This window comes from Chelonoidis abingdonii, chromosome 17 (assembly GCF_003597395.2).
Source record: "Chelonoidis abingdonii isolate Lonesome George chromosome 17, CheloAbing_2.0, whole genome shotgun sequence".
NCBI lineage: Eukaryota > Metazoa > Chordata > Testudines > Testudinidae > Chelonoidis > Chelonoidis abingdonii.
This window is the reverse complement of record NC_133785.1, coordinates 7,731,451-7,759,138: the sequence shown is the minus strand read 5'-3', so window position 1 is coordinate 7,759,138 and position 27,688 is coordinate 7,731,451. Positions and strand designations below refer to the sequence as shown.

The 27,688-nt window shown below is 60.5% G+C and overlaps 1 protein-coding gene across 2 annotated transcripts; it reads left to right on the top strand.

The window, feature by feature from the left end:
• The first annotated feature begins 878 nt into the window (after positions 1-878).
• On the top strand, positions 879-27,632 carry PCNX3 (pecanex 3). 2 transcript variants are annotated; one of them, XM_032798340.2, is made up of 35 exons: positions 879-2,153; positions 4,363-4,559; positions 4,890-4,995; positions 5,554-5,593; positions 6,311-6,406; positions 6,918-8,306; positions 8,729-8,858; positions 10,009-10,178; positions 10,749-10,845; positions 11,499-11,634; positions 11,986-12,146; positions 12,460-12,613; positions 12,844-12,876; positions 13,325-13,496; positions 14,022-14,132; positions 14,458-14,549; positions 14,912-15,021; positions 15,359-15,464; positions 16,008-16,100; positions 16,692-16,842; positions 17,434-17,581; positions 18,124-18,301; positions 18,738-18,846; positions 19,638-19,767; positions 20,056-20,114; positions 20,535-20,750; positions 21,095-21,348; positions 21,781-22,011; positions 22,345-22,448; positions 24,114-24,261; positions 24,615-24,845; positions 25,009-25,283; positions 25,544-25,752; positions 26,201-26,604; positions 27,126-27,632. In XM_032798340.2, the coding sequence occupies exons 1-35, from the start codon at positions 2,001-2,003 to the stop codon at positions 27,309-27,311; spliced, it is 6,579 nt and encodes a 2,192-aa protein (XP_032654231.1). In that variant the 5' UTR covers positions 879-2,000; the 3' UTR covers positions 27,312-27,632. The 2 variants fall into 2 exon arrangements, with proteins under 2 accessions (XP_032654231.1, XP_032654242.1); XM_032798351.2 differs by lacking the exon at positions 4,363-4,559 and having other exon boundaries at positions 2,063-2,153.
• The last annotated feature ends 56 nt before the right edge of the window (positions 27,633-27,688 follow it).

Below are 27,688 nucleotides of genomic sequence, written 5' to 3'. Positions count from 1 at the left end.
AAGCTCCACTGACGGCCTGTGATGGGGAAAAGAACTCAAGCATCCAACTCAATGTCACAGATTATTGGCTGAGGGCCCCATACATCTGGGGCAGCCAGTGCCCATCAGAACCCCAGGTCCTATCCAGGAGCCTGGGATCCTGATGAAACACAAAGAACATCATCCCGTGTGAACCGCCCCCTGGAAACCTATTAGGGAGACAGGCTGGACATTACCACAGCCTGGGCTAGCCTTCCAAATCCAGCCCCATGGGGCCTGCCAGTGCCCATTAACCAGGCCCCATGGGCGGGCAGACACCCGGAAGCCCAGAGTGGTAAAGCTCAGCTCAGCTCTCCTACTCACTACCCCCACCCTCTTCTTCTCTAGCCTATTATTTGGTTAGGGAGTATTCGCGCCCCCAACACACCCCTTTAACCCTTCTTCAATTCTTATTGGGGGAATAAAATGTCGATTAAAAAACTCAGTCCAATAGAAATTAAGGCCTAGAGAGAGCGCGAGCGAACGCCCGGACTATGCGCATGCGGAGTTCACCATCCTGTATCTGCCTTGGGGATCAGTTGCCCAGTTAGGGCCCTCAACTTGTGTGCGCATGCGCACCTCCGAGCTCCTCAGGGCTCGAAGAACCCGACTGAGAGGGAAGAATGGCGGAGATAAAACATGATGCGCATGCGTGAACAAAGTTCCGCGAAATCTGCTCACACACAGAGAAAATTTCTCATTGGGTTCGGGGTGGTGGTGGTAGTACTGCGCATGCGTATAGAGGACACAATTCAGTGCATGCGCAATGGTGCTTCAGCCGTCAGCAGTTTCTCAGTTGACCCAAGCACCTTAACTTCCGCTTCCTGGCTCTGTGTGTGTGTATGGGGGGTGGAGAAGGTGGTTGGCGCATGCGTGCTTCTCTTGCTGTTCCTGCTGCTCCCCGGACTCCTCTTCCGGCCTCTCCAGTTTCTAGTTGGGTTGAGGTGCCGCGGCCGGGTGACCCCTCCGCTCGGGGCTACCGAACTGACCTCTGACCCCGGAAGTGAACAAGATCTTGGACCCCCCCCCTTAGCATTCTTGGGTGCCTGGTGGGCGCCGCTCGGGCTGGCTCCTACCCTCGGGTTCTCCCGGCTGCCTGGGCCCTTCACTAGTGGGGTCCGCTGCCCGTACCTCCCCATCCCTGGGCCCCCCGACCCTCGGGTTCCCCCAGCTGCCTGGGCACTTCACATGTGGGGTTCCCCACTCCTGCTGCTTATCTAGGCTCCCGCTTGCTTGGGCTCCCCTGCCCCCCAACCCTCTTGCCTGGGTCCCCACTTGCCCCCTAGCCCTGCTCCCCTGCCCCCACTACACCAGCTATGCTCTCCACAGGGTTGCGCTTTCCCACCCGCGGTCCCCCCTCAGCACCGTGCTGACCACTCCCCTCCATAGGCCATTCACCTCACTGAGCCTCCCCTCTCCTGGGGTCCCCATCTGCTGGGCTGCTGTTCAGTGGCAACAAGGCAGGTGCCAGCCTGTTTACCAGGGTGCCCTCTCCTATGTCGCCAGTTGGTCCCATCTCTACTTAAGCCTGCAGTCCCCTCCACTGGAGAGTTAGCTCCCTGCCACCCTACCTTCTTCCTCAGCCCCTCCACTGTTTAACTGTAGTTTCCTTGTGACAGTGGAGACCACCCCTCTCCAGCAATCATAATGGCATGAACAAAGTTGGGGGTGGTGAATGTGGAGGGAGGGAAGAGGCTTGTTGCGGGGGAGAGAGAAGGGCAGCCCGGATGGCTAGTGAGACTTCACAGCAGCGGTAGCTGAGGTTCTCACGTGTGGGTGTGTGAGGTGCCCATCCCCGCTGGAGGAGTGCCACCTGGTTTAACAGGGAGAGAGGGGTGGGGTCTGTGTTTGGGGTCCCAGCCTGCGGATCATGGCCTCCAAGTTGCCTTGATGAAGGATATTACAGGTGCAAGCTTGGCAGTCACGTTCCCTGAGCAGGAGGAACGGGCGGAGGGGGAGGAGGAAGAGGCACCGCCGTGGCCATGGGCTCGCAGGTGCTGCAGATCCTGCGCCAGGGTGTCTGGGCCTCGCTTACAGGTGGCTGGTTCTTCGATCCCCACCAGAGCACCTTCTCCAACTGCTTCCACCTCTATATCTGGATCTTCCTGCTCACGTTCCCTTTCCTGCTCTACATGGTGAGTCCACCTCAGGCCCCTCACTGCAGACTTGGAGTTAGGCACCTGACACTAGTGTCAGTTGTGCACATCACTCTTGATAACCTGGGGTGTGGGATCCTGGCATTGATGTCCGAATTTGGGGTCTTGCAACACCTGATCTTGCATTCATGCACTGGCATGATTTAGCATATGTATTTCAGTAGGGCTTAGCACATTGACCGGGGCCACTGTTGTTCTGAGTGCTGTAAAGACACCCCTCACTGATGTTGCCTCCTGCCCCATTTGTGCACAGACAGGCTGTGAGAGAGAATCTCTGCACTGAAGAGCTCCTGGTCTAAGTAGGCAAAGAATGGGAGGGGAAATTGAGGCACTTAGCAGTGAAGGATGTGGCCCAAGGTCATCCCACAGGTCAGTGGCAGAGCTGGGAGTAGAACTTCTTTCTTTCTCACCCTGCCTCGCTGGCCCGAACTTGCACTGAGCTGTTGCTCTATAATGTAGGGACTGATCCCCAGAGCTAACTCTCCCCTGGAGATGAGCTCCCCTCACCACTGAACTTGGCACAGAAATTAGCAGCAGCGTGGGGGACTCTAGGTGAGCGGGGACTCTCAGTCCATTGTCACTGGCTGAGCCTTTGGTGGAGGAGATGATCAGCATGTTGGGGTTCAGAGAGGGGTGATGGGTTTGTGTGTGAGGGATTGGAGTGGAGTGCAAGGTGACTGTGTTCAGTCCTGCCGTGCCTCGGTGTCTCACTTTCTTCATCTGTAAAATGGAGAGACGATCTTACCTTTGCCTGTTGTTGTGAGCTCTCTGGGGCAGGGACCGTTGGTCACTGCATCTGTGCAGCTCCTAGCACAACAGAGCTGCATCCTTCAGCTGGAGGAGGGGGTTCTGTGCAGTGGTGGGGGGCTCTGGTCATGATTGTGGGGAGGGGTCCAAGCAGCACCCAGCACAATGGGGGGCCTCAGTCTCAGTGGGGAAAGGAGTCTATACAGTGCCTGGAGCTATGCGGGGGGCACAGGTTGGTCAGGGGGTCCTTGCCCAATCTCTGCCTAGGGCACTTGAGTGGTCTGTGTGGCATGAGGGTGCCTCAATCTTGGCAAAGAGCAGTAGAGGGGTCCAGACAGCTCCTGGTGTGACCAAGGTGCCCAATTTCAGTTGGAGGCTGGGGTGCTCTGATCATACCTGGTGAGGAAGAGAAGGCTTGAGCTTGGAAGCAGTTTGTAAGCGCAACCATAACACAAACAAATGATGACAGGGCCTTGCTTGAGCTGCTGTTACAAGTGATGCCCAAGGCAGTGAAAACTGAGGGAACCAGAGCAGGCCTGATACCAGCCCTCCCAGTGCCATTCCCTGCCCTCTATCTGCACTGATTGAAATAGCCTAGCTGCGAAAAGGGCATTGACAGCCTCTGACACCCTCCACGCTGCCCGACCCCAGCCTTGCATGTGGCAGATGCTGCAGGGGAATGTTTGTAACCAAAGAGAACGGGGATATTTTGTGAAACTTGCACAGTTTGTGTTGGGGACAAGATGCCGGGCCATGGCTGGTGCTCCTGGCACTGTGGTGGTATGGGTGGTAAATAAAAATCAGCTTCACTTGAGCCAGGATGCACAGTGTTGCATAACAAGTCTGTGGGCAGTGCTGGGGATAGAACCCTGCTGTCACCCACTAGGCTGCAGTGCCCTCCCAGCACTGGTGATAAAACCCAGGAGTCCTGGGCATGAATGTCTCTTGGCAGCTGAAAACACTTAAACACTATCTCAACAAGCAGCTTTAACAGAGGCGATGGGAGATAAAGTGACCCAAAACACTGCTGCCCGGGAGCTCTGTTACCAGCTTCCCCAAGGGGCCAAGAGACTGGGCGTATAGGGCCCATGTATTACAACCAGAAGTGTTTCCCAATGATTGGGAGGGGTTGGGAGGCAGTATTCCTGGGTTCTATTTCTGCCTCTGGGAGTGGAGTGGGGTTTAGTGATTAAAGTAGGGCTGGTGATGGCTGGGAGACCGGGTTCTTTCCCTGACTCTGAGAAGGGAGTGGGGTCTAATGGTTAGAGGGGAGAAGCAGGAGGGTCTGGGAGGATTCTTGGGTTTAACCTGACAAGTCATGGTTTGTGCCTGAATTTCTGTGTAGCAGGCGAAGTAGGCTGAGGTCCCTGGTGGAGAGCACAGTGCACCCCTAATGCCCTGATTGGTGCTAACCCCATGCTGTCCTGTCTTTCTCTGCCAGGTGCTGCCGCCCAGCATGCTGGTAGCCGGCATATATTGTGCAGTTATAGCTGTCTTCTTTACCACCATCAAGACCATCAATTTTCGGCTACACACCATGTTCGACCAGGGCGAGATTGTGGAGAAGGGTGGCCCGGTGCTGACTGATGGGACCAAGGCTGAGGAGGGCACTGCAGGGGATGACAGCAACCTGGCGAGGTGGGTCACCAGCATCTGGGGTGCATGGAGGGGAGAGCAGTGAGGCCCAGGGCTGTTTGTACAGGGATTCTTCACCTCATGCTAAGATACAGCTGTCTCTAGGGTGGAGCGTGAGGGCTGTTTATACAGGGATCTTTTACCTGACATGGAGATTCAGCAGCTTCTCAGGTTGGCTCATTGGTCTTGCCTATGAGGGGGGATATCAGGCATTGGGGGCCTGTTGGTCTGATCTGGGGCAGCAGGTCTGTTCGCACTGCTCTCCTCTGTACTTGCGTTAACTGCTCAACCGTCAATGCATGTCCATGCAATGCTCTCTCCCTCTCTCTGCAGAGACCCGGGCGGGGGAGTCGAGATGACAGTGTTCCGGAAAGTCAGCTCCACGCCCCCGGTGAGATGCAGCTCCCAGCACTCAGTATTTGGTTTCAACCAAGTCATGGTGAGTACTGGGATGATCCTCTGGGCTTCCTGTTGCCTTCCTGGCTGGGAGGTGCTCACTGGCGATCCCTCGTCCTGGGAGAGCTGGGTTTCTACAACCTTCCCCAGCCCAGGGAGTTGAGGTGTGTGTGTATGTGAGTGCTGGGCAAGGGCATGTACAACCAGCCCCTCTACTTCATCCCAGAGGTGGCTGCATGTGAGTGGTGGGTGTTGGGGGTGGGGAGGCCCCTCTGATTTATAAAGCACTTCGGCTCCTTGGGTGGGGGTGGGAGAGTTGTCTTTCCTCACCCCGGTGCAATCAGTGAAGCGCCTGGCCCTCCCACAGCCACTGCCACATGCTCTTTGCAGCCTGAGCCTGGTGTTTGGGTCAGTTACGCTTGCATCACGGTTTGCGGTGGCTGCCCTGCAGCAGGGAGGCTAGAAAACCCTGTCCGTGGCCCGCAGGCCCCGTCGGTGCATCAGGAGGGCTGGGTGTTGGGCTCTCTGCAGCGAAGGGCTCTCCTGGGCCTGCCTGGCTGCGGACATTGGCATGTAACCCCCGACTGATTCCCCCTCATAGGAGCTGCTGCCCCACTTGGAGGACGCAGGAGCAGCGAGAGGTGAGTGGGTGGCAGGCTCCCCGCCCTCAGTAGCCCAGCTGGCCCAGTGCAAATGCCCCCCCCCCCCCGGTCCCTGACCCTTTGGGGCGCCTGCCTCGTGCTGCAGCTGTGAGAATTGCCTCTCTCCAGGGTGTTCCCTGATTGCCTCTTGCTGCTTAATATCCTGCCTTGTCCCTCCTCTGGCAACCAGAACCACAGAGCTGGGGGTGGATATTCCATTGACTCCCCTGCCATGGGGCCAGACTGCAGCTGGGGTCCCCTAGAGGGGAAAGGCCTTGTATCCTCTTCCCCACACCCAGGCTGCCCCCGCACCCTGGGGCTAGATCAGAGGCACCGCCCCCTAGAGGGGAAAGGCCTCATGTCACATTCCTTGAGCTACCTAGACCAAGTTTCCCAAAGAAACTCAGACTTGCAGGTACCTGGGGGGCACAGTTGCAACATCTATATATCAGAGCCCCTTTAAGGTGACTTGAGCCCCACTAGTTGCTGGATCCATTGTGAATATTGAAGCCCCACCCCTGACCCCACTGCCTGCGAGGAGAGCCTGGCGGTGCCATAGGTGTCTCTAGCCGGTGGTGTAAGGTAGGGGGAAGGCAGCAGTGTAGGTGATTCGGGGTGGTGTGGGGTGCAAAGGGAGTGGGGAAGGCAGGTTTCCCCTTGGGATCAGCAGCCCCTGTACTCCAGTAATGCCTCCTTCCTTTTCCATTCGCCCTTCAGACATCAAGGAGCTAGTGCGGGAGCAGGGCAGCAATAATGTCATTGTCACCTCGGCGGACCGCGAGCTGCTCAAGCGTGGCTCCCAGGAGAACATCAGTAGGTGCCCTGCATGGGGCGGGGGGTGAGGTGGGGCTGTACACCATGGGGGGAGCCTGGTTCCCAGAAGAACATCAGTAGGTGCCCTGCGTGGGGGGTGAGGTGGGGTTGTACACCATGGGGGGAGCCCGGCTCCCAGGAGAAAGTCAGTAGGTGCCCTAGGTGGGAGTGGGGCTGTACAGCCTGAGGGGAGATTGGCTCCCAGGATTCCAGGGGACAAAATGGAACCAGGCATCTCAGCCTCCAGTGCAGTAAACAGCTTGTGAGCTGCATCCAGGAGGGACCTGGGACAGGGGCTGGAAAAGTCTATTGCTTGGAGTGCAGTGTCAGGATTCCTGCGATCTGTCCCAGCTCTGGGAGGGGACTGGGTCTAGTGGGTTAAAGTAGGGGGGCTGGGTGTCAGGACTCCTGGGGTCTATCCCCATCTCCTTGCTCATTGGGTAAGCATGGTGCCCTACCCGTGCCTCAGTTTCCCTGGTGTTTGTGTAACAGATGTCTCGCTCCCTTGCAGTTGGTGACTTGCAGCTGACTTCTCTCGCCCCAGGGTCCTGTGGTGAGGCCCTAATGCCCCCGCCCAAAGCAGAGCCCCCTGCAGCTGGGAAGAAGCCACCCCCCTCACTGCCAGCTCAGACATCCATCCAGAGCACAGACTCGTCCGATCAGTCCCCCCTGGGCATGGGATCATTGTCAGGGGTGGGGCCAGCGGTTCAGGGGTGTGGGGCCCCACATCAGCTGCCTGGCAGCTGGCATGCCAGCGAATCAGAGAGTGCAGGCGACACCCCCTTCAGCCCCCTGATCAAGAGCAGCTTGAGCGAGGAGCTGAGCCAGAGCTTCCTGAGCCTGGCGCTGCCCGAGCGCACCATTCTGCGCACCAGCAGCCGCAAGGAGAAGCGCCGCTCAGGCACTGACTACAGGCCCCTGGAGGGGCGGGGTGAGCCCACAGAGGAGCGCCCCCGCAAGGCTGGTTCCTCCGACAGCTGCTTCAGTGGCACCGACAAGGAGACGCCCAGCACTCTCAGCAGCTACCGCAGTGAGAAGACCAACTCTACTCACCTGGACAGCCCCTCTCTGGGGCCAGCAGAGGACACAGCGCCAGCCCTGGATGCTGGGGTCCTGCCGGACGGCAGCGACACAGACGCACTGTCAGACAGCGAGCTGCTGCGCTCGCCCGAGCAGGGCCTGCTGGGGGAGCTGAGCTTTGCCAGCCACACGGACGATACCCAGAACACACTGGCCTCGCTGGAGACGGTGCGGGGCGACGGGGAGCCCTGGGAGGGTCCAGCTGCGCAGGTGGTGCGGCCCAAAGACCTGGCCCTGCTGCGCCCGGGGCACAAGCCAGGGCGCCGGCGCCCCTCCCGCAAGCACGGCGGGGGCAGCAGCAGCTTTGACAGTGGGTACCCGCGGGACTATGCCCCCGTGCGCGCCATCCTGGACAGCAAGGCCTACAGCGAGACCTTCTTCGAGGATGAGGACTCGAGCGATGGGAGTGACCTGAGCCGTGCTTCCAGCCTGCCCTCCCAGCACAACTACAGCTCCGACACCTCCTCCAGCACCTCCTGCTACTCCCCGGAGGCCGCGCCCCAGCGCCCACGCCGCACTCCCAAGGCCGAGCCAGCCCCCGAGGTCTCCGAGCCTCCCAAGCACCCGCACTACGCCCAGCGCAGCGCTAGCACGGCCAGCGCCAAGACCCACGCCCGTGTGCTCAGCATGGATGGAGGCAGCGGGGACAGCAAGGCCACTGCGGTGCTCACCGTCTCCAAGTCAGACCTAGAGGCCCGAATGGGGCAGCCGGAGCACTTTCCCCCGCGCCAGCTGGAGTTGGGGGGCAGCACCCGCAGCCAGTCAGCGAACCAGCCTGGTTGGAGGGGGGAGCTGCTGGAGGAGGGGGCCGTCGGGGGAGGTGAGCAGTCACACGGGGCCATGGGTCTGGCAGCCCTGGGAGCCAGGGTGGGGAGTGATGTGTTCCTTCCCCCCCCCCCCCCACCAAACACCTGCCCCCACCCAGCCTTCAGCCCCAGGGTCCTGTGTGTGAGCCTACTGCTGGCATGAAGACCCCCCCAGCCCAGGGACAGAGTGGGATTTAGCCTTTGTGGCCTGTTCAGCCTCTAGCCATCCTGCTGAAGGGCTGGGGTTGGTGTGATGGGGACCCCCAGCCCATTAGGAACCAGGCTGAGACCCGGCATGCTCGTTTCACAGATGGGGCTGACTTGTAATCGTTATTGACCTAGAGCTGGATCGGAGCCAGTGCCCCCTGGAAGGGGTCCTCATTGGGTGTGGTGCTCTCAGTCCAGGGTTCCTGACAGCTCTCTCTCTCCATTGCAGCCACCACAGGTGAGGAGGGGAGCAAGCGGGATCAGGCGAGTGGCGTCAAACGCACCCAGGCCATGAGGCGGCGGCACAACGCGGGCAGCAACCCCACACCCCCGTCCTCGGTGATGGGGTCCCCGCCCAGGTGACACTTCTCCCCGCGTGAGACACTAACACACCAGTCCACGCAGACATTCGCTCAGTCCCACGCCAGACAGCCCAGAGTCTGCTAACAGCATAGCCTGGCCCCGTGTCCCAGCCTGGTCTGGGCACCCTGATCTCGACCCACAGCCAGTGGTGAGCTGGAGCCAGTTCGCAGTGATTCACAAGAACTGGTTGTTAGATTTAGAAGCCAGTGTAGAACCCCTTGCTAAAGATGTGGCCTGGCTTCCCCAGGGGGCAATTTAAAGGGCCCTGCACCCCACTAGAGGCGAGGAGCTGGGATTTCTGTGATTAGCCGGTGTCAGGGGCTGGATCTGACAGAAGAGCAATTCAAAAGGGCTGGAGCCTTGGGGTAGGGCTGTGGGGCTCTGGCAGCTATTTAAAGCACCGGGGCGGTAGAAGCAAGGGAACCCCAGCCCTTTAAATAGCCCCTGGAGCCCCCCCCCCCCCCCGCTATCCCAGGGCTCTGGAGGTTAAAGGGCCGGGGATCCAGCTGCCTCTGCAGCCCTGGTCCTTTAAATAGCTGCCACAGCCCTGCCGCTTCCCCAGGGGTCTGGCAGCTATTTAAAGGGCTGGGGTGGTAGAAGCAGGGGAGCCCTGGGCCCTTTAAATAGCCCCCGGAGCCCTGGCTGCTGCTGCTACCCAGGTGGGGGAGTAGGGGAGGAGAACTTGCAGGTTCTGAGGGGGGCAGTTGGGGGCAGGACATGAGTTGGGGTCGGGTGTGTGTGTGTGTAGGGGGAGACAGGCACGTGGGGCTTGTACTGTACTCACTGCGCAGTTCCCTACTGGGTCTTCGGCGGTGGGGTCTTCACTCACTCTGGGTGAAGGACCTGCCGCTGAAATGCCACCGAAAACCCGGAGCAAGTAAACAAACACACACACGCACCCACCCACCTGCCGCTCAAGTGCCGCTGAGGACCTGGTAGGGAACCGATTCTTAGGATTTTGGGAGCCCATCACTGCTGTCCCAGCCCTGGGCTGCCCCCAACCCTGCTGCTGCCACTCTATCCTGACCCACAACCCCTGGCTATCCCAGCCCTGCCCCTCCGTCTTGCTAACACTACCTCCCACACTGTGCTCATGGCTGAGCCTTGGCTGGCACAGCCTGACGCCCCGTCCCCCTCTCTCTGCAGCCTGCAAGACTTGCAGCGGGGCCGTGCCTCCTCCCACTCGCGGGCGCTCACACTGCCCTCGGCCCTGCAGTTCGCCAGCTCCCTGCTGCTCCCGCGTGGCGCCATCCATGAGGCCTGCAACTTCGATGACACTTCTGAGGGTGCCGTGCACTACTTCTATGACGAGAGTGGTGAGTGCAGGTGGGCAGGGGGATTGCCACTGGCCTGCCCATGGCTTGCTCCGCCTCTTCATGGGCCTTGGGGCTTGCGGGGAGGTTACAAAGTATGGCAATCTAAGAGTGCCACTGATTCCCCCTGCCCTTCCTGTGCCCCCAGTCCCTGTCCACAGCCCCCTGCAATTGCAGCCCTGGGCTCCCCACACACAGCTCTGCAGTGCCTCTCAATCCTGACCTGCAGCCCCCTGCTATCTCACCTCTGGGTTCCTGCCCAGTTCTGTCCGTGCCCCCAATCCCTATCCAAGCCCCCTGCTATCCCACCCCTGGGCTGCTGCTTTTATAAATATTCTGCAGCCGGGGGGAACTGCCCATTCCCTTGGGCACCCTCCGCCTGAGGTAGAGTCGGGGGGCGTTCCCTTGCAGAGGGGGGCCTGTAATTTCCCAGGGCTCCCGTGGCTGATGTGACTGTAGCCAGGGGCAGGTCCCATCGCGGGGCTGTTTCTTCCAGCCCCATGACTGTGGGGTCTCCCCTCCTCGCCTGCTACACGTCCCCCAGTCTAGCTGACTCCCTACCTCCCCCTGCAGGTGTGCGGCGCTCCTACACCTTTGGCCTGGCAGGAGGGGGCTACGAGAACCCGGTGGGGCAGCAGGTCAGTGTGGATCATGTGACCAACAGCGCCTGGTGAGTGACACCCCCCTCCCTTCCACTTGTCATGGCACACTGCTCCCTGTCCCCAGCACTAGGGAGTGCCCGGGGAGGGGTGGGGTTTGGGGGAAATCACTGGCAGGGTCTGTGTTGCCCTCTGCTAAGCTGGGAGAGGCAGGTCAGCAGCCAGGAAACTCTGGGAGCTGCAGGGAGTGGGGCAGCGGCCCTGTAGGCGGCATTCTTACAGGCAGTTCTGGCCCCAGCTTGGCCCGAAGGGGTGCTGTGCTGCAGGGTTGGGGGAGCCAGCAGGGACGCTCTCCCCTGACATGCATCCGACAAAGTGGGTATTCACCTACGAAAGCTCATGTTCCAATGCGTCTGTTAGTCTATAAGGTGTCACAGGACTCTTTGCTGCTTTTACAGATCCAGACTAACACGGCTACCCCTCTGATACTCTCCCTTCACAGGCAGTGCTGGCCCTAGGGGGCGCCGTGCTGTGGGGTGAGAGGCCAGCAGAGGGCACTGCCCCTTCACGGGCAGTACTGGCCCCAGTGTCACCCTAGGAGGCGCTGTGCTGCTCATTATGCAGTGGGGGAGCCGTGAGTCCAGGATCTGGAGCTGTGGTGGGGAGGGGACTGCTTCCTTCACTCTCTCTCCCCTCACGTCCCTGCCCCCTGCTGCCCTTTCAGGGACCGGCATTCGCACTCCTCCAGCTTCAACTCCACCGATGTGCCCGAGGGGACGCCTGCCCTGTCGCTGCTGCAGCCACGCCCCGTGGTGCTGCAGGGCATGCAGGTGCGCAGGGTACCCCTGGAAATCCCTGAGGTAAGTGGGAGTCAGTGCCCTGGGAGTTGTGCTATGAAGGGGGCTCTATTGGCAGGTGAGGGGAGGTTTTGGGGGGGAGATCTGATGCCGGGGGCTAACTTTGGCCCTGGTCTCTATGATGGAGCAGGGGCTCTGCGGTGGGGGGAACTCCATTCAGTGTGAGTGGGTTATCCATGAGAGCGGTGGGATCTCTGTTGGAGGGGGACTCTTTGGGGGGGGTTGCTGCATGGGGTGTGGTTTGCTTGGGGTGTTCTGTGCTGTCTGGAGGGGGCACTCCCTCATCGTAGCTTGGCTTGGCTGTTGATCTATGGGCAGGCTGCCTGCACCTCACTGAGCCTGATCTCCCCACAGTTTGACCTGCTGGATCAGGAGTCCCTGCACGAGTCCCAGGAGAACACGCTGATGATCGAGGACAAGTCCAAACCGCGGCAGTACTACAAATATTGGGTGCTGCCTGGGCGCTGGATGCGGGTGCGCTACGACCGGCTGGCGCTGCTGGCACTTCTCGACCGGTCAGTTGCCCCCCTCACCCCCATGGGCCCGTCCAGCCTGATTACTACCCCCCCACCTCCACAATCAGCCCCATGGGTCCGTCCACGCACACCTACACACCAATCAGCTGATTTCCCCACCACACACACCGATCAGCCCCATAGGCCCATGCAGCTTGGTTTATTCCCTCACCGGAACCAGCCCCGTGAGCCCATCCAGCAGGCTGCCCGGGTTACGGCTGTAGAGACTGCGACCCTGGCAGCACTGGGTGCCTGGGGAACCTGCTGGCAACTGCCCAGTGGCTGACGCTGCCTTGTGCTCTGGACCCCCCAGGAATCGTCGGGTGATGGAGAACATCTTCGTGGTGTCTCTGGGGTCCTTAGTGGCCTTTCTGGGCTACCTGCTTCTGCTGCAGGGCTTCTTCCGCGACATCTGGGTCTTCCAGTTCTGCCTGGTCATCGCCAGCTGCCAGTACTCGCTGCTCAAGGTGAGAGCCCGCCTGTGTGGCCATGTCCTGCAGTCCTCACCCTGGCAGGCTAACAATAGAGGCACCCCAGCCCTTTTGAATTGCTCCCCTGTGAGATCCAGCTAATCACAGAAATCCCAGCTCCTTGCCTCCAGTGGGGTGCAGGGCCCGTTTTACTTCCTAGCCCCACTCCGGTGAGTGCTTACTGGGAAAACAGGCATCACTAAGATCACCTTGATTCTGTTTTTCAGAGCGTCCAGCCTGATGCTGCTTCCCCCATGCACGTAAGTGACCTTCCTGGGGGGTTGAAGGGCCAGGAGAGGACTTTCTCCCCTTGCAGTCAGTGCTGGCCCCCGTGCCCCAGTGCTGTGCTACAGGGAGCGGGATATTACAACTCCGGGTGAACCGTTCCTCTCTAACCAGCTGTGCACCCCACCCCAGAGGCAGCTGCATCTCAGCACTGAGCACTGGATCTCTGTATAAATGGGTCATGGAGTCCTCAGTGTAGGTTGGTGCCCAGCGCTGCAGCCTCTGAGGCTCCTGGGAGCTGGGGGTTTCTGGGAGTTGGGTGCGGGCCCCTTGGCCTGTGCAGTGCCCGGTCTGTTGGCTCTGGCTGGCGGCATTGGGGTCCGCTAGTGCCAGCTGGGAGCTAGGCTGCCCCCCACCCCTGAGATGTGGGGAGGGCCAGCCCCTTGGCTGCCCCCATGCCCCTCACCTCATGCTGTCTTGCAGGGGCACAACTGGATCATTGCCTACAGCCGGCCTGTCTACTTCTGCGTGGCCTGCGTGCTGATTTGGGTGCTGGACTTATGTGCCCGGGCTGTGCCTGTCCCACCCATCACCTTCTATGGGCTTACCCTCTTCTCAACAGACTTCTTCTATGGTGCCCGGGATGTCACCACCGGTGAGTGTGGGGCACCATCCCCCTGTGCCCTGCCGCAGCCCTCCGTAGCCGAGGGTAGGGGGCACCACCTCCCTGGACCCTGCTGCAGCCCTCCTTCCCCCCGCCTCCTCAGACGGCTGTAGGGGGTGCCGCCTCCCCATGCCCTGCTGTAGCCCTCCCCAGCTGGGGGTAGGGTGTGCCGCCTCCCCGTGCCCTGCTGCAGCCCTCCCCAGCCGGGGATAGGGTGTGCCTCCTCCCCGTGCCCTGCTGCAGCCCTCCCCAGCTGAGGATAGGGGGTGCCTCCTCCCCGTGCCCTGCTGCAGCCCCCTCATCCCCCTCCCGCTGGGAGTAAGGGGCTCTGTGATTCTGCAGTCCCCCAGTGACGAGTTAGGGGGTGCTATGCAGGTTTCTCTGTGGACCTCATTCACCAGTAGGAGGGGGGCTCTCTCTCTCTAGGTAGGAGTGGGGGCAGTCCTGCTCTGCAGTGGGAATTGGGGGGTGGGAGGTCACTGATTTAATGCCCCCTATTTGTGTTGTCCTTCACAGTCTTCACCCTTTGCTTCCCTGCCATCTTCCTCTTTGGGCTCCTGCCCCAGGTCAACACCTGCCTCATGTACCTGCTGGAGCAGGTGGATATGCACATCTTTGGCGGCACAGGTACTGCCCAGATGCCAGGGTTCTGTCCCAGCTCTGCAGGGGGAATGGGATCTAGTAGTGAGAGCAGAGTGGGGCTGGGAGTCAGGACTCCTGGGTTCTGTCCCAGCTCTAGGAAGGGAGAAGGATCTGGTGGATTAAATCGGGGGGCTGGGAACCAGGACTCCTGGGTTCTCTAGCTTGGCTGATGTGTTGCTGTTGCTGCCCCGTGTGAGTGCTATTGCTGGGCAGTAGGTGGTGCTGCAACCTTGGTGTGCACAGGGCCTGGAAGGGGCAATTGGGGGATATTCCTGTTCGACACTGACCGTGCCCCCTTTCTGTTTTCCAGCCGCCACCAGCCCTCTCACTGCTCTCTTCAGTCTCCTGCGCAGTCTCCTGGTCGCTGTCCTCCTCTATGGCTTCTGCCTTGGAGCCATTAAGGTACCTGGGTGTGTGGAGGAGGGGGACTCTAGGGGGCACCGGCTCCAATCCAACCCTAGGATGGGGGACGGGCTGCCTCAGAGATGGGGTATGGCGCCTTTGCCCTCTAGGGGGCACCAACTCCCATCTGGTCCTGTGGTGGTGGGATAGGGGTAGCGAATGGGATATGAGATCTTTCCCCTCTAGGCAGCCCTGGTTTCAGTCCAACCCCAGGATGGAGGACTGGTGGAAGTCCCAGACTCTGATTCTGTGTGGGCTGGGCTGTGGTTTAAGGCACAGTGCGTTGTGTGAGTGCTGGGGGTTCTGATGCTGGGGGGGCCTCCCTGCACTGGGACTCATGCTCTCTCCTCTCGCCTCTCCAGGCCCCGTGGGGTGACCAGCACGTCCCAGTCCTCTTCTCCGTGTTCTGCGGCCTCCTGGTTGCCCTGTCCTACCACCTGAGTCGCCAGAGCAGCGACCCCACTGTGCTGTGGTGTGTATCCCAGGGTTGGGGGAGGGCCAGGCCGGGCCATCTTCCACTGCAGGGACTGGGAGCCAGAGCCCCTGGCTGCTAATCCAGCTCTGCTGGGGTAGAGTAGGGGCGGGGCTGGGAGTCAAGACTCCGGGGTTCAAGTCCTAGTTCCGGGAGGACAGAGGTTTGTCCTCTGCCTATGGATGGCAAATCTGTCCTGGGGAGTGCAGCAGGGGGACGCTCTGTCACAGGGATGCCAGGCTGGGCCCCTTGGAGAGGGGCTGAGGTGTCAGGGGCCCACTCTCAATGCTGCTTCTGTGAGGAGGGAACGAACTCCTATAACTGCCCTGCCTCCTAGGTCCCTGATCCGGACCAAGCTCTTCTCCGAGTTTGAGAACCGAAATGTGGAGAATGCACCAGCTGAGATCCAGGACCCGTTGCCTGAGAAACTGCGCAACTCCCTGGTGAGGAGGGGCAGGGTGGATGGCTGGGGTTACGAGGAGGGAGGGGCCAGGCACGGGGTGGGGTGATGGAGAAGGATAGGGACCAGGTGCGGGGGAGGGCAAGTGACTGGGGTTACGAGGGGGAGGGGCCAGGTGCAAGGGCGAGGGGGCGTGTGGCTGAGGGGAGGGGGCACATGGCTGGGGTTACGGGGGGAAGGGGCCAGGATTACGGGGCAGGATAGGGGCTGGCTGGGTGGATATGGATATGTGGGGGCAGGGCACATGGCTGGGAAGATTGGAGCAGGGGTAGGGGATTGCAGCCTGCCCGGGCAGGATTGGGGAGAATGGAAGCAGCTGGTACCTGGATTAATGTGGTCAGTGGGGGGCATGGATGGCTGAGGGGTTGCATAGGGGGAGGGAGTTAAGACTAGGCATGGCTGGAGGTGGGTGGTGGAGGCCCATGGCTGAGCAGGGGTAGGCCCATGCATGGCTCTGTGTGGAGGGGTGCATATGGCTGGTGGCTCCAGCCGCTCCCTCTGTCACACACCCCCCCACCCCCCCCAGCGGGAGATCCTGCACTCGGACCTGGTGATGTGCGTGGTCATCGCAGTGCTCACCTTCGCCATCAGTGCCAGCACTGTCTTCATCGCCCTCAAGGTACTGCCTGGGTTGAGAGGGAGGGGCTCCGCCAGCGATGGGGCTCCTCGGGCAGCCTGGGGCCATCCCAGCTCATGGCGGCAGTGGGTGCAGGAGGGACAGGTAGAGGGCACGGTAGCTTCGTGGAGTCAGAGATTATGCAGTGTCGGGGCCCCTTGTTGGTAGTCTATGGTGATGTTAACAGCTGAGTAGGCAGAACGAGGAACCCAGGAGTCCTGGTGCCCAGTCTCCCACTGGTCTAACTCACTATACCCCATTCCCCTGGCAGAGGTGGGATAGAACCCAGGTGTCCTGACTTCCAGCATCTCCTGCCCTGACCCACCAAACCCTAGTGCCCTGGCAGCGTGAGGGTAGAACCCAGGAGTCCTGACCACCACGCCAGCCTGCTTCTCTGAGGGGACCAAAGAGGGAGTTACAGCAAGTTGGGGAGGGAGGGGGGTTGCCGTGAGTGTGGTGGGTGGAAGCTGGGTAGGTGGAGCGGTAGGGGGTGTGTGTTTGGGAGAGGGAGGCTCTGGGGACTTCTGTGTGGAGTGGGCAGTTTGGGAGCACACGGGGGTCCCATCAGATGCCCTAATCCCGCTGGGCGCTCAGTCTGTTCTAGGCTATGTGCTGTATGCCCTGGCTGGGCTGGTTGGGCTGCTCACCCATTACCTGCTGCCCCAGCTCCGCAAGCAGCTACCTTGGTTCTGCTTCTCGCTACCTGTGCTGAAGCCACGCGAGTACAGCCAGTTCGAAGTGCGCAGTAAGTGCTCCTGGGTGTGCCCAGCAGGAGGCACTTTCCCCTCCCCATCAGTGCTGGCCTCAGTGCCCCAGGATGATCCTAGTGGGTGCTGTGCTGCAGGCAGCAGGGTAGAGGGGCTCCTGGCCCCAGTGTCCTAGTGCAGTGCTAGTAGGGCGACCTGTTCTTTCACATGACAGAAAACATCTCAGCGCAAGCGAGGGATCCCTCTATAAACCGCCCCGCGCCCCACTCCAGAGGCAGCTGGATCTCAGCGCAGGCAAGGAATCCCTGTACAAACCGCCCCGCGCCCCACCCCAGAGGCAGCTGCATCTCCGCGCAGGCAAGGGATCCCTCTATAAACTGCCCTGTGCCCCACCCCAGAGGCAGCTGCATCTCAGTGCAGGCGAGGGATCCCTGTACAAACAGCGCCGCACTCCACCTCAGTGCTGATCCCTATGCCGCACCCCAGAGGTAGCTGCATCTCAGCATGGGCAAGGGATCCCTCCTGTTGGGAGTGGGGTTCATTTGGACTATCTGTGTATTAGAACCACGTGCTGTCCCTGTGCTGCTGCCTTCTGGTGGGTATGAGGAGTAACCGCATGTGCCCCACAGGCGCAGCCCAGTTAATGTGGTTTGAGAAGCTGTATGCCTGGCTGCAGTGTGTGGAGAAGTACTTCATCTACCCGGCCGTGGTGCTCAACGCCCTGACAGTGGATGCCCACTCAGTCAGTGCCCCCCACCAGGAAAAGATCTGCATCTAGTAGGTACCTGCAGCCCCCCCTCGGGGCTCCACCCCCTGCGGCACTGGCCAAGCCTCCCTGGCTACAGCTCCCCCAATGCTTCTTCTCAGGAGATTCTTTCTTTCCCAAGGAGCAGATCCCTACAGGGTCCCTCTGCCTCCCACACTCCCTGGGGCTGAGTCGGCAGCACACATCCCAGCCCCACCTAGCTCCCCTTGCTAGTGGGGGTGCTGTTCAGATGCAGCATGAAAAGCAATTGGGAGCGAGAACTGGATACAGCACAGGAAGGGGGGGTCTGGGACAGGAGTAATAAGCAGTGAGTTGGACAGGCCCTCACAGAGGGAGAGTTTCTAATCTCTCCCTTTGCACAGATAGGTTGGGAAGTAGAAACTCACAATAGAAAAGGCGGGGGTCTGGAAACTGCTTCTTGGTTAGTTTTTAACATTCTGCTCCGGTCTAACTAACCAGTCTAGGAAGGGGGGCAGGGCTACCTGCCCTACACCTGACTGGGCTGGGGGTTGCATGCTCCAGTGCCCCCTCACATTCTCTCTCTTGCCCCCAGCTGCCGCGCACTCCTCATCACCATGGCTGGCATGAAGCTGCTGCGCTGCTCCTTCTGCTGCCCGCCCCAGCAGTACGTGGCCCTAGGTTTCACCGTCCTCTTCTTCCACTTCGATTATCAGCGCTACTCAGAGGGCTTCCTCATCGACTACTTCGTCATGTCCATCCTCTTCAGCAAGGTGCCCATGTGCCCCTCGGCTTCGCCGCCGCCCCAGGCCCCACATACCCAGAATGACTTTGCCCCCTGCTCTGTGTCATGGACCCACAATCCCCTGCTTCCCTGACTCAGCAATATTCTGCCTCCCACAGTCCCTGGCACTCACTCCTACTGAGGCTTCTGCTGATGCTGTGCAGTAGATACCAGAACTGCCCCGCCCAGCAGATCCTGCTCTCTGAGGATCCCTCAGCATTTGAGTGTCTCAGGGAGCCTGAGGATAGAACCCTGGGGTTCTGGCTCCCAGTCCCCCCACTCTAATCCACTACACTCCAGACCCTTTCCTCCCTAACTGGGATAGAATCCAGTGGTCCTGGCTCCCTGTGGCTGAGCTGGGCTCTGTGTTGTGTGACATATTTCTCTCTCTCTCTCTCTCCCGCCCCCCCCCCACTCCACCCCAGCTATGGGACCTGCTCTACAAGCTGCGCTTCGTGCTCACCTATATCGCCCCCTGGCAGATCACGTGGGGCTCGGCCTTCCATGCCTTTGCCCAGCCCTTCGCCGTGCCCCGTATCCTTGGGGAGCTGCCTATGGGTCCCCCAAGCTGGGGGCAGGGCAGGGCTGCATGAGAGTTGCTGGGAATGTGCATGGGGGAAACTACTGGGGGCAGGTGTGAGCTAAGGAGTGTTGGGTGGAGGGGAATTACTCAGGGAGCTTATGGGCTAGTGAGGGAGTCTGGGGAGGGGGCTATGGGATGATGGCGTGCTAGTGGGATAATAGTGGGCAGTGGTTGGGCAGTGATGGGATGTGGCACCAGGGCAGTTGAATGGTGGCAGGACAGGGTACCATGGCTTTATGGTGGTTGGGCAGCGGTGGGACGGGGCATTGGGGAGGTTGGGCAGAGGTGGGATGGGGGGAGGTTGGGCAGGGCACCAGGGGGTTGGACAGTGGTGAGATGGGGCACTTGAGAGGCTGAGTGGCAGTAGGGCAGTTGGGAGGTCGGCGTGGCCGGGCAGTTGGGCAGGTCCCTGCTGCGGTTGGGCAGCAGTAGTTGTTTGGCAGGGCCCTGGGGCGATTGGGTGGTGGCAGGATAGGGTGCCATGGCTTTGTGGCGGTTGGGGGGTGGTGGGATGAGGCACTTGGGAGGTTGGGTGGCAGTAGGGCAGTTGGGAAGTCAGCATGGCAGTGCAGTGGTGGAGCAGTTGGTGGGGCACTGTGGTGGTTGGGCAGCAGTGGAGTGAGGCCCTGGGGTGGTTGGGCGGTGGCAGCAGCAGCCTGGGGTGCCATGGCTCTGTGGCGGTTGGGCGACAGTGAGATGGGGCACTGCAGCTCCACAGGGGTTGTTGCCTTGATGCCCGCAGACTCAGCCATGCTGTTCATGCAGGCCGTGCTGTCGGCCTTGCTCTCCACTCCACTCAACCCATTGCTGGGCAGCGCTGTGTTCATCATGTCGTACGCCCGGCCCGTCAAGTTCTGGGAGCGTGACTACAAGTGAGTGAGAGACACCCTCTCCCTGCCAGCAGGGCCCCCTGCATCCCCACCACACACCCTCACTGCAGGGCCCCTCACATCCCCACCCCACCTAGCCTTCTTCCCTCCCCTTCATGCCCCCCCATTGGGTCAGCCGGCCCCTCTCCACTCACACACATGCTAGCCCAGTCTTCCCTGTCCAGGCTAGCCCCCTCCTGGCTTAACCAAGAGTGCAGGGGGCCACCGTGGGTGGGAAACCTGTGCAGGGGTCCAGTGGCGCACTGCTAACTGGCTCTCCTCCTTCCCCAGCACAAAGAGGGTCGACCATTCCAACACCCGCTTGGCCACCCAGCTCGACCGCAACCCAGGTGCGTACCCAGTGTGCCCGCGGAGCCCCCATGTCTGCCGTGTCCCTGGGGCCAAGGGGACTGGGATCCCCAGCCCAGAAAGTGGTGACTGGAAAGGGAGAGCACGCCCCACTGAACGCTCTGCTGCATCCTGCTCTCTGCAGCACGACACCTGGCACCACACCGGAGACTTAGGACCAGCAGTGAGTGCAGGGGGAGAGCACGCCCTGCTGAGCCCTCTGCTCTGTGCAGTGCAGCTCCCCGTAGTGAAATACTGGGGCTTTGGGGCCAGCACTGACAGTGAGGGGAGAGCTCTGGCTACTGAGCCCCCCACTCCCTGCAGCACAGCGCTCCCTAGTGCTATGTTGGCTCAGGGCAGACTGCGAGGGGAGAGCACCCCCTGCTGAGCCCACACAGCCTCCGATCCCTTTTCTGTTTCAGGTGCTGACGACAACAACCTGAACTCGATCTTCTACGAGCACCTGACGCGCTCCCTACAGCACACGCTGTGTGGGGACCTGCTGCTGGGCCGCTGGGGCAACTATGCCACTGGTGACTGCTTTATCCTGGCCTCGGACTACCTGAACGCGCTTGTGCACCTCATTGAGCTCGGCAACGGCCTCGTCACCTTCCAGCTGCGCGGCCTTGAGTTCCGGGGTGAGGGCCGGGCCCTGGCTGAGCGGAGTGGGGAGCCTTGCAGTTCTGGCCTGGATAGGGCCCTTCTCGTAGACCCCCCGGCCCCTAGCCATCTAGTAACCTCACTCATACATTCATAGAATGTGCCGGGCCGCCATCAGCCCACCCAGCCTGGTACCCCCCAATTCCCCCAGATCAGACCCATGGGCCCACCCAGCATGGTATCCTGCCCACTCCCTGCCTCTGTGTCAGTCCAGCAGGCCCAGCCAGCCCAGTGTCCTGTCTGCCTGTTCTCATCCCGTCCCGAGGTGGTGGGTTGACCTGAGGGAGTCCCTGGCAGCTCTGCTCATGCCCCACCCCCACAGGTACATACTGCCAGCAGCGTGAGGTGGAGGCCATCACAGAGGGTGTGGAGGAGGACGAGGGTTGCTGCTGCTGTGAGCCGGGCCATCTGCCCCATATGCTGTCATTCAATGCGACCTTTGGGCAGCGCTGGCTGGCCTGGGAGGTGGCAGCCACCAAGTATGTGCTGGAAGGGTACAGCATCAGCGACAACAACGCCGCCTCTATGCTACAGGTCTTCGACCTGCGCAAGATCCTCATCACATACTATGTCAAGGTGAGGCGGGCCAGCGCTGGAGGTGGCGCCTGGGGCAGGGAATGGGAGCAGGGCCTTGAGGATGAGGCCAGGGGGCCCAAGGCCAAGGGCAGATGGGGTGGGGGATGGGGCTGGGAGGGTGCAGCTGAAGGGTAGGCGGGGGTGGGAAAACCCATGGGAGTTAGGGGCAGGAACAGGTAAGAGAAGATGGGTTGAGGGCTCAGCAAGAAGGGCTAGAGGAGGTGGGGTGGGAGGCAGGGAAAGCTGCAGTGCGGGGTGGGAGAGGCCAGGAAATGGGACCTGGGGCCTTCCCTCTCTAGTGGGTGCTGGCCCTGATCCGTCTTCAGGGCAGGGGACTGGCTGGCTCATGGAGGTCAGTGCCGAAGTCTGTGCCCGGGGTGGCGCTCACTGTGTCCCTATGCTCTGGATGTCTAACTCTGTGTGTCCCGGCAGAGCATCATCTACTATGTGACATGCTCATCCAAGCTGGAGGAGTGGCTGGGGAATACAGTGATCCAGGAGGCACTGCGCCCCTGCATGACCCCCAGCTACGCTGACAGTGATCCCACCTTCAACCTGAACATCGATGAGGACTATGACCCCCGCATGGCTGGCGTTACCCTGTCCTCCTTCTGCAATGTCTACCTGGACTGGATCCAGTACTGTGCCGGCCGCAGGGACAAGGTGGGCACCTGGATGCCAGGGCCTGCACCCAAGAGCAAGGGGAGCCTGAGAACCAGGACACCTGGGATCTGGCTCAGCTCTGGGCTGGGAGTGGGGTCTAGTGGGTTAGAGCAGGGGAGCTGGGAGCGAGGACTTCTGGGTTCTATCCCAGCTGGGGACGGGCGGGGGGGAGGGGGGGTCTGGGAGCCAGGACTCCTCAGTTCTGTCCCCATGGGGCAAGTCCTACATAGGAAGTTGCAGGTCTGTTAGAAGCAGGGGGTGTTGCATTCCATAGTGGGTGGGGCTTCTGTCCTCTCCTCCCTCCCCCTCACAGCTGCCTCTCTCTCCCTGCAGCCCATGGACAAGGAGTGGGACTCCCCATTGGTCACCCTCTGCTTTGGGCTGTGCATCCTGGGGCGCCGGGCACTGGGCACGGCCTCGCATAGTCTATCTGCCAGGTGAGACACCCTCCCTCATTGCCCCCGCCCACAGCATGTCTACCAGGCAAGAGAGCCCCTTCCATGCCAGCAAGGCCCGCCCCCAGCCTGTCTGCCAGGCAGAATAATGGGAAAGCAGATACAGGGTTCTTTTAATAACAAACGGAAGGCTGGGAGCATAATTAATGCTAGTCAAATAGGTCTTGTCAAAGAAACGTAGTTTTGTGCGGTGATGAGATGGGTTGATGCTGTGCAGATGTAATAGACTATTGTACAGTCTTCTGATAACACACGAGCGCTGTATAGTATCAGTAAAGCCCACATTCAATGGCTGAATCTCTGGCTGACTGGCAGTTCTCAGAAAGTCATCGCGGGGACTGCGCACCCAGTGCTAGTGGTTCCATGGGGATCAATTTGAGGCCACACACGAGTCAACGTTGTTCGTCACTGATTCATAGCTTCCCCGGCAGCCGGAACCATTGTGATGATTTGGTCTGACCATCTGTATCGCACAGGTCAGAGGACTTCCCCAAAATACTTGCTAGAACAGCGTTTTTGGAGGAAACATCCTGTTTGATTTTAAAAAAAGGCCAGTGATGAAGAATCCACCATGACGCTGGGTAAATTGTTCCAGTGACCCTCACTGTTGAAAATGTATGCCTCCTTTCCACTCTGACTGTGTCTAGCTTCAATGTCTGGCCACTGGATTGGGTCAGACATTTCTCCGCTAGACTGAAGAGCCTGTGATCAGTACTTGGTCTCCCTGTAGTTACCTATAGACTGTGATCAAGTCGCCCTCCTCTTGGATCAGGAAATAAATACAAAGTCACTGCTCATAAAATCTGTGGGTAGCACAAAGATGGGTGAAGTGATAAGGACAGGGCAGCCCTGCAGAACTATCAGGATCACTTGCTAAACCGGGCCTATTCAAACAAACGGTTTTAATACAGCCCAGTGTAGAGGTTTACACCCAGGGAAGAGGAATGTAGGTCAAACCCTGCAGAACGGGGGACAGCATCCTGGCAGAGCCGTGAGGGACCAACAGCTCAACACCGTGGCCAAAAGTGCCAATGCAGCCCTTTTGTGGATGAACAGAGGAGTAGTGAGTAGGAGCAGGGAGGGGTTTTACTTTTGGCTGCAGCATTAGTGAGAGCAGGTCTAGGGGGCTGCATCTTAAGTGAGAAGCTGGGGCCAGCGCAGAGAAGAGCCACAGCAGTGGTTGGAGGACTGGAGAAAACCCCTGCAGGGAGAGAGTGGACGAGCGCTGGCTGTTTAGTTGATCAGAAAGCTGATGGAGAGTTGACTTGATCACTGTATAAATATCCCCCTGGGTGAACCCGCAGGTGCCAGAGGGCTTTTAAGCTAGTGGAGGAAAAGCAGGACAAGAACCAGTGGCTGGAAGCCGACCAGATGCTCTCCAATGAGAAACAAGACCCGTGTTTGCCAGGGTGGGCGACTGATCATTGGAACAAACACCTCAGGGCAGGGGTGGAGTCTCCATTTCCAGTGCAGGTAGCACAGGGGTGTCTTGCCTGGGCTATATGGCAGGGCAGACTAGGCGATCCAGTGGTTTCTTCTGGCCTGGCATGCCATGAATTTGTGAGACACCCTGCCCCACTAGCAGGACCCGCCCGCAGCCTGGCGATCAGATCCCTGACCCCCCATTGAGCCATGCTATCCCCACAGCCTGGAGCCCTTCCTGTATGGCCTGCACGCCCTCTTCAAGGGCGACTTCCGCATCACCTCTCCCCGTGACGAGTGGGTCTTTGCCGACATGGACCTGCTGCACCGCGTGGTGGCACCTGGCATCCGCATGTCGCTCAAACTGCACCAGGTACCACCCCTGCCTGCAGGCCCCTCCCCTAGGGCAGAAGGGCACTGGGTTCCCCTCCTCCGTGCCTTAAGGGCTGTGCCTGAGGGAGGGGAGAGGGCTTGTCCTGTCACCTGCCTGCATGCTAGGGAATAGGGGGAGAGGGAATGGCCTGGGAGCGGGGGTGAGTGGCTGCAGGAGAAGGGAGGGTGAGAAGTGGGCTGGCCTGCTGGCAGGGAGAGGGTTGGACCACTGGGAAGGAAGGGAGGGGTAACCTTATTAGCTTGTTGAGAGAGGGGAGATGATCCTGCCCTGTGCTGGAGAGGAAGGATCTGGACGTCAGAGGGTCATGACCACCGCGCCCCCCCCCCACCCAGGATCATTTCACGTCACCAGATGAGTACGAGGACCCGGCTGTGCTGTATGATGCCATCACCACCAATGAGGAGAAGATGGTGATCTCGCACGAGGGTGACCCAGCCTGGCGCAGTGCCATTCTCGCCAACACACCTGCCCTGCTGGCGCTGCGCCATGTCATGGATGACGCCAGCGACGAGTACAAGATCATCATGCTCAACAAGCGCTACCTGAGCTTCCGCGTCATCAAGGTGAGACCCGCCCCCCACAAACCCCCATTCCCCTCCCAGAACTGGGATGGCACCCAGGAGTCCTGGCTCCCAGCCTCCTGCTCTAACCACTGGACCCCACTCCCCTCACAGAGCTGGGGCTAGAACCTGACCACCCTTCACCCCGTTTTCTCTCCTTGGCCAGGTGAACCGGGAGTGCGTGCGAGGGCTCTGGGCTGGGCAGCAGCAGGAGCTGGTGTTCCTGCGGAACCGCAACCCAGAGCGAGGCAGCATCCAGAACGCCAAGCAGGCTTTGCGCAACATGATCAACTCGTCCTGTGACCAGCCCATCGGCTACCCCATCTACGTGTCGCCCCTCACCACCTCCTACGCTGGCAGCCACCCCCAGCTACGCTCCCTCTGGGGTGGACCCATCAGCCTACACAACATCTCCACCTGGCTCATCAGCAGCTGGGAAAGGTGAGCACTCCAGAGCTCCTGCCTCGCTTTCCACAGCGCTCCCTTCTGGGAGAGGCCAGGGCTGGAGTAGTCATGAGCACCTCCCACTAGTGCTCCCGCCCTGCTCCCTACAGCACCCCCTGCTGGGAAAGGCCAGGTCTGGGGTAACCTGGAGCTCCCCCCACAGCAGCGCTCCTGCCCCATTCCCTACAGTGTCCCCTGCTGGCTAGCCAGGATGCAGTGCTCTCCATGAACTGATGCTCCTGTGCTTCATCTTACAGGCTACAGAAGGGCTGTGGTGCCGGCTGCAACAGCGGTGGGAACACTGAGGACTCGGACTGTGGCGGAGGTTCCTCATCCATCAGCAACAACCCTGCCGGGCATGGGCAGCAGGGGAGCAGTGCCCCAGGTGGGCCAAGCATGGGCATGGCCACCCCGAGGGCTTCAAACCCCCAGGAGCCACCCGTCACCACTGCCCAGCCTCAGCCAGGTATGGAGACCACCAGCAGCAAACTTCCCTGCTCTGGAAGGGGTGGGGTGTACGGGGTCTGGGAGTCCTGGGTTCCCTCCCTAGCTCAGCCGGGAGATGAGGGGAGTTTAGTGGGTTAGAGCAGGTTTGGGGGAGTCCTAGGAGCTGGGACTCCTGGGTTCTGTTCCTCTCTCTGCCCTGACCCCTTGCCTAAGTGTCCTCTCCCTGGATAAGAGCCATCTGGTTGCAGGCACAGGTAGGGTCCATCTGTGCAGTGCTTGGGGATGTTTTGGGAGGCCTGGTGGGATGAGCTGGGTGGTGCCAGGCTGTGTCTCAATGATGGGGGTGGGGCTATCTCACTGAGGACTGGGAGCTGTAGCAGGGGGATAGGGTGGGTGCCAGTGCCATGGGTGGGCTCAGGGTGCTGTATCTGGGCCATACTAGCTCTAACCTTCCCATCTCCCCACAGGGTCAGAGCAGAGCCTTCCACTGGGCCAGAACTGGCTAGTGCGGCCGGTGCCAGGGAGCCAGGTGGAGAGCCGGCACGAAGCCCCCCCTGCTGCTCCCTGGGTGCCCGCCCATCGCCTCTCTGGCAGCCAGCTCTCCTGCACCAGCTCGCTGGCCTCCATGGCCTCTCAAGTCGAGGGCGCAGGGCCAGGCCGGGCCCCCCTGCCGCTCCCGCTGCCCCTACGGCCTGCGCTGGGCACCTCAGCCACCTTTGCCTACGAAGGGCTGTGCGGAAAGTGGAGCCTGCCTGGCCGCAAGGGGCTCAATGGGCTGGGGGGAAGCGAGGGAGATGCCTCCCCAGGGACCCCAGCCAGCACCGGCACCACCCAGGGCACACCCCCCCATGGGACGAGTGCCAGAGCACAGGTGAGAATGGCCCCCCCACCCTGAACCTCAGGGAAACCCCAGCCCATGCCTGCCTCCAAGGGGAGACCCTGGCTCCCTCCTCCACACCATGTGGCCTGGGGGGGCTACCTTTCATTCCCCTCACTCCCACACCCAGGGCACCACGGCTGGCTGCCCCCTCCCTTAGAGGCTGTGCCTGCTGCACAGAGCTCCCCTTCATATCAGACTCGGCCGTTTCATTGTGTGTGGGACGGATCAGTCCTGGACACACCGTGGGCCGCCCACCCCCGCTGCCAAGCAGGTGGCTCAGGCCAGCTCTGGCAGATCAGCTTAGTGCTAATGGAAAGCCCTTAAGCTGGCTTGGGGCTCCCGTGTGCCGCCTCCACCCCTGCGAGAAGCCGTTTGAAGGGCACCTGGGATTAGTTGCAGCTTGGATGTTCCCCACCTCTGCCAACCCGTTCTGTCCTGCATGGGGGCCCCATCCTGGCCTGTCCCCTATCTGCTCCATCTATCCTGTAACCCATCTGTTTCTTTGCCCACAGCCCTCTGTGCCCCCGGACCCTGGCCCTCTTGCTGACACCATGGAGGCCAACTCCTCCCAGCAGTGCTCCCCACTGGCAGAGCCAGAGCAGCAGCCACCTGGCCCCGGTGCCCCACCACCAGAGTGGGGCCGGCAGCGGGAGAAGGAAAGCCCCGCCGCCCAGCCGCTCCTGGAGCACCAGTACTGAGGGGGGGCAGTGGGAGCAGCCATTGTCTTCCCCATCCCCTGCATTGATACCAATGGGCTGGTCCCACCACACAGTGCCCCCCTCTCGCCTTCAGGACCCTGGCCAGCAATAAGGGGGCTAATGGCTCCTCCACCTGCCCCTGCCTCTCCCCACCGGACTCCAGAGGGGACCCTATGGACAACTGTACTTGTCTCCGCTGTAGTGGGGCAGACAGGGGTCCCCTCCACCAGACTCAGCTGCTCCTCGGTCTCAGTACTGCTCCTCCAGTGCTGTATTTAAGGGGGGTTGGGACTCAAGCGAATAACACTATTTTTGATTTTTTTTTTTATGGTTTTTTTTTCTCTGATCCTGGATTTTTGGTTGATACAAAAAATTAA

What these genes read in the sequence shown, in the direction of transcription:
- PCNX3 (XM_032798340.2), top strand. Translation starts at nt 2,001, where the DNA reads ATGGGCTCGCAGGTGCTGCAGATCCTGCGCCAGGGTGTCTGGGCCTCG. An exon ending in TTGGTTTCAACCAAGTCATG is followed by an intron (nt 4,996 to 5,553) that starts GTGAGTACTGGG and finishes TCCCCCTCATAG; the next exon opens with GAGCTGCTGCCCCACTTGGA. An exon ending in TGTCCATCCTCTTCAGCAAG is followed by an intron (nt 18,302 to 18,737) that starts GTGCCCATGTGC and finishes ACTCCACCCCAG; the next exon opens with CTATGGGACCTGCTCTACAA.